The 14,276-nt window shown below is 39.6% G+C and overlaps 1 protein-coding gene across 2 annotated transcripts in view; it reads right to left on the reverse strand.

Annotated features, from left to right (window-relative positions):
* The window catches only part of pex5lb (peroxisomal biogenesis factor 5-like b), a 36,212-nt gene that overhangs the window by 2,509 nt on the left and 19,427 nt on the right, over positions 1 to 14,276 (reverse strand). For both annotated transcript variants that reach the window (XM_027158186.2, XM_027158185.2), the window contains 6 exons: positions 13,791 to 13,920; positions 13,368 to 13,455; positions 12,387 to 12,473; positions 2,862 to 2,981; positions 1,162 to 1,305; positions 140 to 210 (listed from right to left, as the gene is read on the reverse strand). In XM_027158186.2, the coding sequence (XP_027013987.1) occupies positions 140 to 210; positions 1,162 to 1,305; positions 2,862 to 2,981; positions 12,387 to 12,473; positions 13,368 to 13,455; positions 13,791 to 13,920 (640 nt within the window). The remainder of the gene's footprint in view (positions 1 to 139; positions 211 to 1,161; positions 1,306 to 2,861; positions 2,982 to 12,386; positions 12,474 to 13,367; positions 13,456 to 13,790; positions 13,921 to 14,276) is intronic.

Raw genomic sequence — 14,276 nt, forward strand, 5'->3', positions numbered from 1 at the left:
GACAGGAGAGAGAGAGAGAGAGAGAGAGAGAGAGAGAGAGAGAGAGAGAGAGAGAGAGAGAGAGAGAGAGAGAGCTTAAAATGGTGAATGTGTGTGAGGAGGTGTTCTATTGGTCTGGCTCTTTCTGGTCTTCACTCACCTCTGAAGGCAGACGATGGCGGCCTGCTCGTTCTCGTTCTCCGCCTGCGTGGTGCCCAGCACTTGCCATGCCTTCACAGAGAATAAACAGACAGACAGACAGACAGACAGACAGACAGACAGACAGACAGACAGTCAGTCAGACAGACAGACAGACGGGCATATTTAGTATTTTATTCCTGATGTTAACCATTAAACATCCAGATTTGTTAAAAAACATGAAACATATACAGGCTTATGAAAAAGTTTATGCAATCCTTCAAAACCCTGTCCTATAAATGAACACAATCTTTCCACAGAAGAACCTCATACAGAACATACCTCTGCAATTTTTACATTTATTATTAACTTTCTGAATTTAACTGACTGGATCCTATAAACAATTAAAATGACCTTTAAATGATTTACAGCATTATGATTATATAATATCAAAACTGTAATAAATCAGATGTAATTTAAAAAACATGAACATTTTTAAATTCAAAAATGTTTAATGCATTTTCCCATATTAAAAAAAAAATATTTTATAGACTAAAAAGTAACAAATTTTTTTTTATGCAACACAACAATTTAACAACATGATTAAAGCTAATCGTTCATAGAAAAAAGTCTAACGTATTTCACTCTATTCATCTAATTAGTATCTAATTAAAGAACATGTGTACTGTATATTAGTTATAAACAATATGAGACAGACTATTATTACCTTATTATTACAAACACCAGAGATTTGCCATTTAATAACAGAGTCAAGTCTTTTAATACGAGTCATGTTGAAAAAATATTCCACTTTAAATAAAATCTAAAATGAGTAATTTTTCTTTTTTTTTCAAGCACTGCAGTGTTAAAACACAGAAGCAGGATCGATATGCTCATGGAAGGGGTTGAGATAAAGATTATGAGCTCGATATTTAATTAAAAGGCATATTTGAGGATTTGTATTCACAGCAGGAAGCGAATGCAGAAAGATCAGAATGAGTAATAGTTTCATGGCCTCTGAAAGAACAGATTAGATGAGCGTACCTCGGAGTCCTGAGGGTCCTGTAAGATGGCTGCCTCCAGCAGCTGGACGGCACTGTTTAAGTCGCCCTCTCTGGATTTCTGCAGTCCTTCTTCAAATGCATTTGGCCAGTCTTTAAACGGGTTGTTCGTGTGGAAAAAGTAACCCTGAAATCCAACACAGATGAATTAGGCACCTTTCAATCGAGGACATCCAGAACATTCTTAGTGACTAAAACATATAACAATAATAATAATATATATAGTCAATTCAATTCAATTCAAGGACACGATTTACAGAACATAAGAAATATAATACAAAAAGTTTCACATTATACAAAGATTAATATTATACAAAGTTTCAAGATTAATATTAGAATTCTATTTAAATTTGTTTGTATTTATCCCCAATGAACAAGCCTGAGGTGTCTGAGGTGACTGTGGTGAGGAAAAACCTCAATTAGATGGAAAAGGGCTCAAAACCAGACTCAAAAGTGAACCTCATCCTCATTTGGGTGACACTGTAGGGTGTGAATATAAACTGTTATAAACACAGGAGAGTGTTATTATGAATAGTGTCCTTTCTACAGTGTGACAATTGTGTATCTCCTGAATTAACTCTTGCTATAGAAACAATGGACATGTTCCTCAGACTGCATTAATATAAACCTCTGATTTGGCTTGAAATAAAGAAATAAAGAGCTGCTGTTTCAACACTTTCTGACCAATCATAGCTCAAAAGCACTGTGGTATCTGACCTCATGTTTTTTTTTATATTTGGTATTTAACATTAGTTCATCGTGGTCTTTGACGTCTGTCATGTTGAATTTACCCTCCGAAATATATCCACAGATCCGACAAAGATTCGTTTGACAGAGCTATCATGTTGTAAACGTTTACGCTGGAGCGCTAATTTGTATCAGTGATAGATAGTAAAACAGAGCTAGCGACTGATATTCCACGCCCATGACTGAAGAGCAGGGTCTGTTTTTACTCTTTTAATAGAGGCTCTGTGGCAGTGGGCTGATAATTGGATCACGCTGGGCTCTTTAATATTGCAGGGAAACTGGAATCATGCTCAGACAGAGCATGCGGTGAAGAAAAGGGCATCGAGCTCATAGAACTGAAGAAGGACAATCTATGCATTTTGTAAATGCTTACTCATTACAGTACAAGTCTATTATCAACACTAAAAAAACTAATGAATTAAATCCTTTAAGGAAAATAAAGCAAATGTTTTTGGGATGGATTTAAAACTCAAGAGAGAAGGATAAAATTTTTTGTTTGATAAAACTGTAACCTCAGCTGTCTTAGTTTAAGCTTGCGATTGCTTTGTGTTTCACATTTGCTGCCATCTGCTCTCTTTCACACACTCACACGACGATGAGAGAGAATATTAGATAAGCGGAAGCATTAGCTGACATCTGCAGTCTATATCTTTTGAAGTGATAATTTAATATCAGCTGTTTTGTTTTATCTGACTTTTGTGTTATTCTGCTTACACATAAAGCATCGTGCACACAAGATATATATATATATATATATTTATATATAAAACGATATACTGTATAGCGATATACTGTATAACGACGATTATCCTGCATCCCAGCTGGACGTATGCGTCTGTACATATCATGTTATGTGAGAAGATCGATCCTGCTGGTCTACAGCTCCCTCTGATGGAGCCAGATGGCATGCCGCAGCTGCTGATTGGCTGATCGTACCGTTTCGTTGGCCGAAAGGTTGGGTGGTATCTTGCCTTTGCTCTCCAAATCCTCCAGCCAGTTTCGTCGAGCAAGTTCTTCCAACTCTGCCTGCATCTTGTCCCAGAACTCGGTGTCTGACTGGAAAATCAAATAAAGAAAAGAAGAATTTTTTTTTTTAATTTTATGCTATACAGAGATGATGACTTTCCTCAACTGAACCACATTATTTCTCAAAATTTCCAGTTTAATCCGGTTATTTGTTATTTCTCCAATTTTCTATGTAATTAAAAATGTAATTAATATTAAATATAAACCTCACTGTGGCTTTTCCATGACCACCTCCCAAACAAAGAAATGTCTATTTTGTAAGTTTATCTTAATTTGATGCAGATTGTAACTCAATTACAGTAGCGTTACAATCTGCATCAAATTAAGGTAAACTTACAAAATAGACATTTCTTTGTTTGACTGGTGGTCATGGAAAAGTTGCTTTTAACAGTACACAAAATTGAAAACATTTCAGGACTTTTCTAAGTCATCTAATTGGTTAATTGGATTTCTGCGAGACGTGTGTCTTTTGTTTTTTTTTGATGGTTCGACTGGAAACAAAGCCGCCGTGACGCTCTACTTCCCTGATGGAAGAAAGAAGCCATTGTGTTTCCAACACTGGATTTTCCAAATGACGTCAACCTCACATTCATTCATTTGCCTGACTTTGTTAAATGAACAATCAATGGTTGTTCGCATATCTGTTTTGATAGTGACTTCAAATTTACGCCCCTAAACATGACGCTGAACAAAAAACGAACTGTGGTTGCGTTACGTGTCATTCAGTCGCTCATTTGAGAGGTCCTTGGAGGAAAAAAGCTGCTATGGAATCCAGACCTTCTGCCATCGGTCTGAAGCTCATGCCAGGCGAGACTACAGCTGTGGTAATGCAGGAACATCAGACATTAGCATTGTGTTTAAGCTGCAAAGTCAAAAGGTCTTTCTTTCTTTTCATGTTACACAGCCGACAGAATCCTATACTGTATCATGTTTCTTGCTGGATTGCACAACTAATACTCAGATTTCATACTGTCTTTGTGTTGGTGTGTGTGTGTGTGTGTGTGTGTATGTGTGTGTGTGTGTGTGTGTATGTGTGTGTGTGTGTGTGTGTGTGTGTATAATGGCTCAGTCTAGATTCATTATAGTTCATAACCTGAGCTATTTACAGTCATTTACTGACTATAGATAGCCTTCAAGCTGAGCGAGGGGATTGTCATTACCACTGACCCTGCATGACAAGTGTGTGTGTGTGTGTGTGTGTGTGTGTGTGTGTGTGTGTGTGTGTGTGTGTGTATACATATTTAGCACTTTTTCTGAGGACCAAAACAGACCAAATGTCCTCGCAATAATACAACACTGTGCCAACACTGAAATTCTGATACAGCTTCCCTTTTTTTTAAGAAAAATCTTGAATAATTCTCTCCACACCTTCCCCAAAGAGATTGTTAGAGCACTCAAAATGCTGCCGCATAGAATGTCAAGCCCTTTTTATAAAAAAAGGCATCACGGACAGAAGAAGATGACCCATGAGGAAAAGGATGTCAAGATGCGACAGAGAAATGAGCACAACCTGGCCTCCAAACTCCGGTTGTTACACCAACATCTTAAAGCAGCCGTGACGTTCGTCTCAAAAGCTCTGATTTCGCTAAAAGTGTGTCAAACGTACGCAAACCCAAAAAAATGTGTACTTTGTATTATGTCTGGGTTCTCACGGTTCCTAGAGGGTTCCTCATGTTCGTAACGGGTGCCAATGATTCTGACATTCACTCCAAGGATTTTGTAGGCTGCAGATCTGCAAATGTCTTCATGTGGCTTTTGCTCGAACTAAATTAACATCAGCTTCCCACTTTCACATCATGCTGAGTGCCAATGGATGAGAGAAGATGAAAGGAAATAGGAGATGGAGAAGAAGGAAGATAACGTGAATCTAGCAACCATCAAAGAGACTTTGTGTGTGTGTGTGTGTGTGTGTGTGTGTGTGTGTGTGTGTGTGTGTGTGTGTGTGTGTGTGTGTGTGTGTGCAGCTCAGAGAGCAGAAATGGGTTTGATATCAGCATTTACTTTGAAGATAGAAAAATTTGTGTGGAAAAACACAAACTTTTTGGGACTTTTTTTATAAATATATTGTCCCTAGTAAGCACTCCATCCAGGGTGTATCCTGCCTCGATGCCCGATGACGCCTGAGATAGGCACAGGCTCCCCGTGACCCGAGAAGTTCGGATAAGCAGTAGAAAATGAATGAATGAATGTCCCTAGTAAGCTAATGAAAAAATATTGAACACTACAAATGAATTCAAATAAAGTCCTGAGTGTCTATTTTCATATGCGCTTCATATTAAGCACCATTGTGGAGTTAGTCATGACAAAGACATTCAATGCTGAACATGGACACAACACAACAGGAGTAAACTCCATTTTTTGTGCTCTGGGGAAAAACTTCATTTGTCTTTTTGACCCCATGAAGAGAGTCGTCTGTTGCTCTATTAAGTGAAAGTAAAGCTCAGTCCTCAGGCACATCTGTCATCACTTTATCAGCCCGGTGCCACGGCTCTGCTACCTAAACCTCCCACTTCTGTCATCTCTGGTCAATTTAATCGAGTGGGTTTATTTCAAAAGCTAAAAACACACAGTACATCAGTTTTAACATAATCACGAGAACATGAAAACAATAACACTGGTGTTTTGACTCCTTCAACCGGCAGCTGTGGTGCTAACGTCTGCTCAAAAAGTCGCTAAAGTTGTCACTAGGCACTTTTTTATTCACTAAAAGGGCTTAACCTGTCTTTAAAACTGGCTTTAAGACTTTTTCTGCAGACCAGTTGTTTTACAGGGCTGTCAAGTGTCACGCATTGAGAGTGACAGTCCCTCATTTCGGTCTTTTGTCACGCTCTCCATCACACATCGTATTTCTCACGCAGAAAAACGTTTTGACTATCTATCATATATTTAATAAGCCGCAGCGCCCAAAACGTATCAGTCCGCACTGCTGTCTCTATGGAACCGAGCAGAAAACAAGCGCGTCTCAGTTCTTGGTCGAGTCTGACACTTATCAGCCAATCAAAAAAAAGAGGCTACACAATAACCAATCAGAAAATAGCACTATCTGGGTAAGATTTAACGCAACAACCAATAAAAAAAAAACATTCATTAGCGAGAGTATTTTCAATGGTCGGTTTGAACAAAACAACACGAAACAGCTCGTCTCTGGGCGGGACATTGTCCTCAATCATCACCCTAAAATGGCTGGGCTTGAGCCTAACTGTTTTAAATGGGAGCAACATTACAAATGATAAAGGAGTCCAAAAAGGCAGTAAACTTAAGTACAACTTAATAAATGGAAATAAACAATTTTTTTTTTTTTAAATTTTAAACATTTTTTTAACGGATGGGGTTGGACGCTTTCCTGTCTTCAAAACTTGAGAGCCCTGATTTTATCATATCAACACGGATATTTGTTAAGATATAATAAAGAAAAAACACAAAATATTTTGCTAATTAAGTAAATACAACATTTACTTAATGTCTGAATTGTAGCTTAGATGAACACTCGAAGGCTTTGATTCAAGCTAAAAAATCTTACAAATCTAAATCTAAACAAAGCCCACAGGAGCTGAAGCCCGATAGGTTTAGTTGTTGGCAGATCTGCTTTAAGAATTTTAACATTTTAACAGAAAGTATGAATGAGCACAGAACCTTAGCGATACAGTATGTACAAAATAAAAACAAACAGACTTGCACGTCCAAAGCCTGCTTTAAGGTAACATGTCTAACTTGTCTCTGAGAGTTTCTCTGTCTTCTTCATGCACCACTAGCTTTTTATAAACCAGTGATACGCGAGACTTTATTGAAGCTAAATGGTTTCCGTCCTACAGCGATCGGATGATTGGGCTTCTGTCTTTTTTGATGAAAAGGCCGTTTGAAGCAGCACCGGCACAACCGTCCTCCGTCAGAGTCATTCGTCTACACTCGAGTGCTCTCAGGCTGCCGTCATGGACGTTTAACCTTCATTACATGTTCAGTTCAGCGCTCAGAGCAGGATTTCCAATCAATCCAAATCCTCTCAGTGATGATCGATAAAACCTGCAGCGTGTTCGGGAATCCTCCTGATGTCAGACGTGTGTGTGTGTGTTTGATCAGACATGTAGCAGGCACTAGAATCTGCATCAAATAACCGAACATGGAATGATCACTTGATATTTTCTTTACTGTTTCGAGACACTAAAGACTGGTTCATAACTTTCTTATAATTCACACTTTCATCTCAATGCGATTGTCCGTATTCGTCATGCTAATTTCTTCCTGAAGTGACTTTTACTAGATATTTTATAAATCTTGTCGGTTATATGCAAAATAAATAATTTGCATTAACTCCGCCCTATACCTAATAACACAAAAAAACTACATGAGCATGCAAAACAGAACAACTTGCTATTAACAAGCTCCATCCTGTTAAAAAAACTACAACGTGTATATTTCAGTGTCAGATTTTTGCTGTGGCCTTATATATTTTTATTACGAATTACGAACGAATAAATGCTAATGACCTGAACAACGATTCCCATCACAGAGAGATCAATCTTCTCCCTCGAACCGTCTGGACTACTACTATTATTAATTATTATTATCATTATAATTATAATATTATTTTCTCTCAGGTCTACTATAATATGATTCAACAAGCAGCATAACTAGGACTTAAACTGCAAAAATAGGACTAGATATTATTATGTTGTTCCAACGTTTGAATGAATCAACTGGAAAAACAATAGCCAGAGGAAAAGAAAGCTGAGTCTGAGGAAAACGTGTACAGAATATCGACTGTACCTTTTGTGCTTCAGTTAAATATAGCTGCAGAGTCGCGTTCAACAGCTCGGCTCAGCTACATATAGCTCTGGACATCTTAAAGACAGATGTAATACAAGACTCCGGTGCAGTAAGCAGCGAGAATAATGCTAGTGAGGACGAGGAGCTGACGTCGCCTCAAACTAACATCCTGCAGACACGCTGCGGATAAAAATACAGTAATTATGCAGGTGTCACTTCCTGTATGGGTGGCGACCGTATGGATATCAGCTCACGACGAGTGGCCGGTTATCACATACACATACTTCCTAGGTGGCTAGTCTGTAATGTGCATTGTAGAAAGTTTTTTGCACCCCTCTGTCAAGGTAAAGCACAACAACAAGTCCTGTAGATATTACTGTAGATCAGTGGTTCTTAACCTTGTTGGAGGTACTGAACCCCACCAGTTTCATATGCCCATTCACCGAACCCTTCTTAATTGGAAAAATAAAATATGATTTTTTTTTCAAATTCAAAACATAAGTATATATTTTACTGGTGCACAAAATGAACCGTGCATCACAACATCACTGTGTTCAAAGACCAAAACCATTAAAACACGATTTTCACACAAAAACAAAAACATCATAATGAATATTTACTGCAAATCAGTGTGACTTCTGCTGTTGCCTTTCAGAGACCAGTTCAGAAATGCGTGGCTTCACCTTGGCAAGTGCCACTCTCATGTCATTTTCGCAACAAAGTCTGTTCCTTTTCTTCGTTTTTATGTCCAGCATCCTCGAAAATGATTGCTCGCAAAGATATGTTGTAACAAACGGTATGAAAATCTCCAGAGCTTTCTTAGCAATAACAGGGTACGTTACCATTTGTTGACACCAAAACGTTGAGAGCGTTGTTGTTCTGAAGAGTTGCTGTTGGAACTGGCTCTGCTGAATTTCAATGATTTCATCCAGGTATTCATCGTTGACATCTGTTGTCTCAACACTAAACGTGAACGGCTGTCTCACCCATGCTGGATAAGACTCTCTTGTAGGGAAGTATCCGTCGAGAGACTTTGCAAGCTCATCTAAGTGCGTGGCAATTGCTTTCTTCAGTTCCGCGGGTAAAGAAATGTCTCCGATTCCAGATACATCTTCGATCTTACATATACAGTCGTCTAGCAGGGGAAAGTTTGCGAAGTTATCGTTCTCTATTCGTCGTTTCCATAACGGTAGCTTTTTTTGAAAAGCCTTCAGGTTTTCTTCTGCTTCGATGATGTTGACTCCACCTCCCTGCATCTGTTGATTGAGATGATTGAGAGCTGCGAAGATATCAGCCATGTACGCTAAAATGAGAATGAACTCCGAATTTTTGAAGCAATCTGCATGAAAATGTTGGTGCTCTTGCAAAAACAGGGCTAATTCCACACGCAGCGATTCAGCACCTGTCCCCGGGATAACCACCGAACGTTAGAATGGTACAAAAGTACCTCGAATTCAGAGCCCATTTCTTTACACAGCTCACTGAAGATGCGGTGCCTCAGAGCACTATTTCCATTCCACTACAATTTTTAATACTTCTGCCAGTGTTGGAGGTAAGGTTTTTGTTGCCAACGCATGCCTGTGCAGAATACAATGCGTAACAATGATGTGTGGTGCATCAGCTTTCACTAGCGCACCAAAACCGGACTTTCTTCCCAGCATGACTGGAGCTCCGTCCGAACAAACTGCAGAACCCATATCCCACGAAAGATTGTTGTCTTTGAAGAAGTCATCCACAAGTTTCTTCACATCGGCTGCCTTAGTTGTTGTAAGAGGCTTACAAAATAAAAAATCTTCCTTTATCGAGTCGCCTTTCACATAGCGCACGAATACAGCAAGCTGGCTTAGATTGGAAACGTCTGTGGTCTCGTCGAGTTGGAGGCTGAATTTTGCCGGGCTTGAAATCAGATCTGCAACTACTTGAGCCAAGATGTCTTTGCTCATGTCCTCTATTCTGTCGCTGATGGTGTCATTTGAAAGAGGAATTTGGGATAACTTAACTTCAGCCGCTTTTTTCCAGCATGATATTCGCCATCTTCAACACAGCTGGTTTTATGAGTGTTTCACCAATGGTGTGTGGTTTGCCCTGCTTTGCGATCAGGTAAGCAACTTCGTACGATGCTGTGAGGATCGGTTTGTTGATGGATACAAAGCCAAGAACAGGCAAAGTAGCCTTTTCATCGAATCTGGCTCTCTTCACCTTGAATTCAGCGAGCGTTGTGTTCTTGCATTTTCCATCTCCATGCAGCTTAAGGAAGTGTTCTCTTAGTTTTGCCGGTGCTAGACTAGAATTGCTCAACTTGGCATTGCAAATAATGCATATAGGACGCTGACTCCCATCATGTTCCGTTATACATGTGAATCCATATTGTACATATTCGTCCGACCACTTTCTTTTTTTGCTCGACATAGTTAGTATGAATGGATTAAAATATTAAGAAAGAAATCACACGACGTACCAACACGACAGTCACAAGTCAACTACTGGGTGCACCAGATTTCCTGCAGCACAGATAGGCCAAGCGATGTTGCGTGATCACCTGCAGCCAATGATGGCCAAGGGGGACGTGTCATCGCAAATCATATGAGTCGGGTGCGTCTTATCCTCTGCCGAACCCCTAAGTCTGACTCACCGAACCCCTGGGGTTCGATCGAACCCAGGTTAAGAACCACTGCTGTAGATAATATACAGAAAACATTCAGTTGTGCTCAGAAGTTTGCATACCTTGGGAGAATCGGTAAGATGTGCACCATTTTTAAAGAAAACATAAGGCAGAAGGCAAAACAAATATATTTTATTTCTTCGAGGAGTCAAGTTAACCTGTAAGGCACAACAGAATGTCACAATTAAACAAATCAACAATAACAAAAAAGGAAACAAGGAAATAGGAAAATAATCCCTGTTCAAAAGCTTGCATACCTTTAGTTTTTAATATGGTTTAGTTCCCCCTTTAGCATCAATGATGACGTCTTTTGTAATAATTGTGCTTGAGGTACTTAATTCTCTCAGGTGGTAGAGCGTCTTATTCTTCTTCGCAAAATGCTTCTGTAAATTATTTGATCGTCTTGCACAAACTGAACGTTTGAGATGTCCCCAAAGTGGCTGAACAATATTGAGGTCAGGAGACTGTGATGGCCTCCAGAACCTTCACCTTTTTCTGCTGTAACCATTGGAGGGTCAACCTCGCCTTGTGCTTTGGATCATTGTTATGTTTGGGACATCTGAGATCGTTCCATGTCCAGTTTCCTGCTGTAGAAGGCAGATTGTCTGCTAGTATTTTCTGACAACATGCTGCATTTATCTAGCCATCAATCTTTCCTAAACATCAGAGATCCACCACCATGCTTTACAGCATACTACAGCATGCATACTTTTCACCGTAGATCTTGTTGAATCCTCTCCAAACATACAGTAGTGTTTATGGTTGTGACTATAAAGTTCGGTTCTGGTCTCATCACACCACATGACTCTGCTCCAGAAGCTGTGAGTCTTGTCTAGGTTCTGTGTGGTGGTTCCTTTTTGGTGGCATGGGTGCAGTAACAGCTTTAGCCTGGCAACTCCAACACCATTCAGGTCATTTGTGTTCAAACCCCTCCTTATTGTGCTCCTTCAAACAAACACAGTTTTTTAACTCTCCAAGTTGTTTGTGGGTTTTTCTTTGCGTCCTGAACAATTCTTCTGACAGTAGTGGGTGAAATCTTTCTTGGTGTACCTGACCTTGGCTTAGTATCAACAGAAGCTCTTATTTTTCACCTCTTTATCAGAGTTTGAACAGCACTGACTGGCATTTTCAAGTGTTGAGATCTTTTTATACCTTTTTCCTGCTTTATAAATGTCCGCTACCTTATTACGCAGGTCCATTGCCAGTTCTTTTGTCTTCCCCATGGTGCAATATCCAGCCAAGTCAGCGCATCACCTCATGAGCTGAGAAACTCACTGACTATTTATACACAGACACTAATTACAATTACAATAAGTCAAAGGTGTAGAAACTTCCCTTTAATAGACATTTAAAGCTCTGTGTGTCAACTTGTGTGTTTATAATCTGGCCAACCATTCAAGGATGTGTAAACTTTTGATCAGGATTGTTTAGGTGAGTTAGTTATCATTAGGTTTTAAAAATGAGTCAAACAACTATGTGATAATTAATGACTTTACGTGCCCACGATCTTTAAATATATATATTTTTTGCATTAGTAATATTATTACCAAATAAGTGGAAATGTTTAACAATTTCATTCAGGGTATGCAAACTTTTGAGCACAACTGTAAATATATACATTGTAAGGGCTAAAGAGGATTATTCCTAGCTTGCTTGATAAATCGTGTTAACCTTGGTGAGTGCTTCAACACGCATTAAACATATCCAGGTCTGACAGCATAGAAGCGAATATCCACTCTTATTTGCATTACACAGGATACACACAAATTACCCATAATGCACCTGTAGGGAGTGAAGAGATATTCCATGGTCATGATATTGTTCAGCTGTAATCCGTGTAGGTGTGTAATGTTTCCATTCATTAGCGGGTTTGTGAGGGAAATGTGGCTGGACGCCATAAAGGAAGTTTGTGTGTGTGTGTGTGTGTGTGTGTGTGTGTGTGTGTGTGTGTGTGTGTGTGTGTGTGTGTGTGTGTGTGTGTGTGTGTGTGTGTGTGCCCTGCCTCTCACCTCCACAGCAGCTTTGGCTCGTACAAACTCCTCCTCCAGAGAGTGCTGCCTGCCGAACAGAGAGCTTCCCAGTCTCAGCTTGGGCCGCTGTGCACACAGATGGTCCCACACACACACACACACACACACACACACACACACACACACACACACACACACACACACACACACACACACACACACACGCACACACACAGCACAAGGTCAGTCAGCAGCCTCGACCTGTAACACTATCTATGTCCTTAGGTACCTTTTGATGCATCTGCGATATAAAAGTTCGAGGACAAGTCAAGAGTTTGTAGCTTGAATATTCTTAGAAAAAATGCAAGGATTTTTTAAAAAAGTACATGCTTTTGCTGACACTGAGAAAGACGGAAAAAGACATGAATATTTCGATATATTGAAAGGTCTTTAATATTTAAATCCGTTATCGTGTCCACGTGACTTTTGTTCTGTTCATAAAGAATAAGGAGAAATCCAGCAGGTGAAAAGCTTGTCCATAGAAAAGGGCTAAAGGGAGAGTTATTCGAGTGTGTCAAGACGTCTGTAGGACGCTGTAGAACGCTCAGAAGTGCGCTTTTAGTATGTTAGGTGGGGAAAATCCTGTCGTCGATGATGAAACGATACTTTCAATTCAATTTATTTGCAGCTTTACAGAAGGGTAGAAACAGAATAAAACATTTTCAAGGTTCAAATTTTAATTACGATTAACATCTCTCCCTAACGGCAAGAAAGAATTCCCGAGATGATACTGTATGAGGAAGAAACCTTGAGAGAAACCAGACGCATCGTCATTGATGATAATGCACTAGAATGAACATGTTAATGTAAACCTGTCGTTTATGATATGACTGGAACTACTGTCAGGTTTAGAAAATGAATCATGCACAGTGGCGTAAGTATTGGAACAGATAACAGCCAGCCACTGTCTAGTGAAAGTGTTTGGAGGGCTTTTTTAGATGCCAGTGGACGATCGTGTACCTGTGACGTTGGCCCGGGGTCAGACTCCATGCTCCTGCTTAGCTCTAGCGTGTGTTTGTTCGAGAGGTTGCTTTTGAAATCAGCAGACCTGCAACGAAAAAAGGAAAAAACGTTCAGTATCAAATAGTACAATTAAAAGAGACGTCAAACAAAACATATGTTAACGAGCATGTTTGATTGGCAGCTCTCTCTAGGACATGCTACAAGTGTATGCAGGTTTAGCCACGCCCACAAAAATAATCTGAAAACTGTGTTGAAATGAGAAAGGATGTTGATCTAATATCTATAATAATAGTGTGTGACTTTAAAGAGCTTTTATGTTTTTAATGCAGGATTATAGATCAATGGTGTAGAAATAGATGTTAAGTAATGCTGTGAAGTTCTAGAAGAACGACGTGAAGTTCCACATCCGCAGAGTCGTACCAGAGCAGCTCACTGGAAGAGTGATGTGAGGTGCACCTCTTCCTCTCATACCTCCACTTCATCCCTCTGTTCCGGGCGCTGTCGGGGTGAAGGCTCACGTCATCCCATCTGTCCCGGGGTGAGCTACTCACTACACAGAGGGTTATACAGAGAAAAAACATGGTGATAAAACCAGAGATTTGCCTTCTGTCTAATTTGGATTGTTAATTAAAAGTGAAAGGATTTTATTTTAAATGGCAGTATTTGTTTTAACGTTTATGGAAGGAGTCTCCAGTTCCAGTCAAAAATGAAATCTTCCAGCCAAGGAAAGTCTTCAAGACAGAGCAGCTGGGTGTTTCTTTGTCTTATTCATTTTAAGAAAGTAAAAAATATTGAAGCTGGTAAGGAAACGATTGCTAAGAGCCACAAGCGTCTCACAGATGTTACACAAAAATAATTGGAACTAGATACCCTTAAGTGTTTTATTCTGTGCGTAACATCAATTCC

This window comes from Tachysurus fulvidraco, chromosome 22 (assembly GCF_022655615.1).
Source record: "Tachysurus fulvidraco isolate hzauxx_2018 chromosome 22, HZAU_PFXX_2.0, whole genome shotgun sequence".
Taxonomy (NCBI): Eukaryota; Metazoa; Chordata; class Actinopteri; order Siluriformes; family Bagridae; genus Tachysurus; species Tachysurus fulvidraco.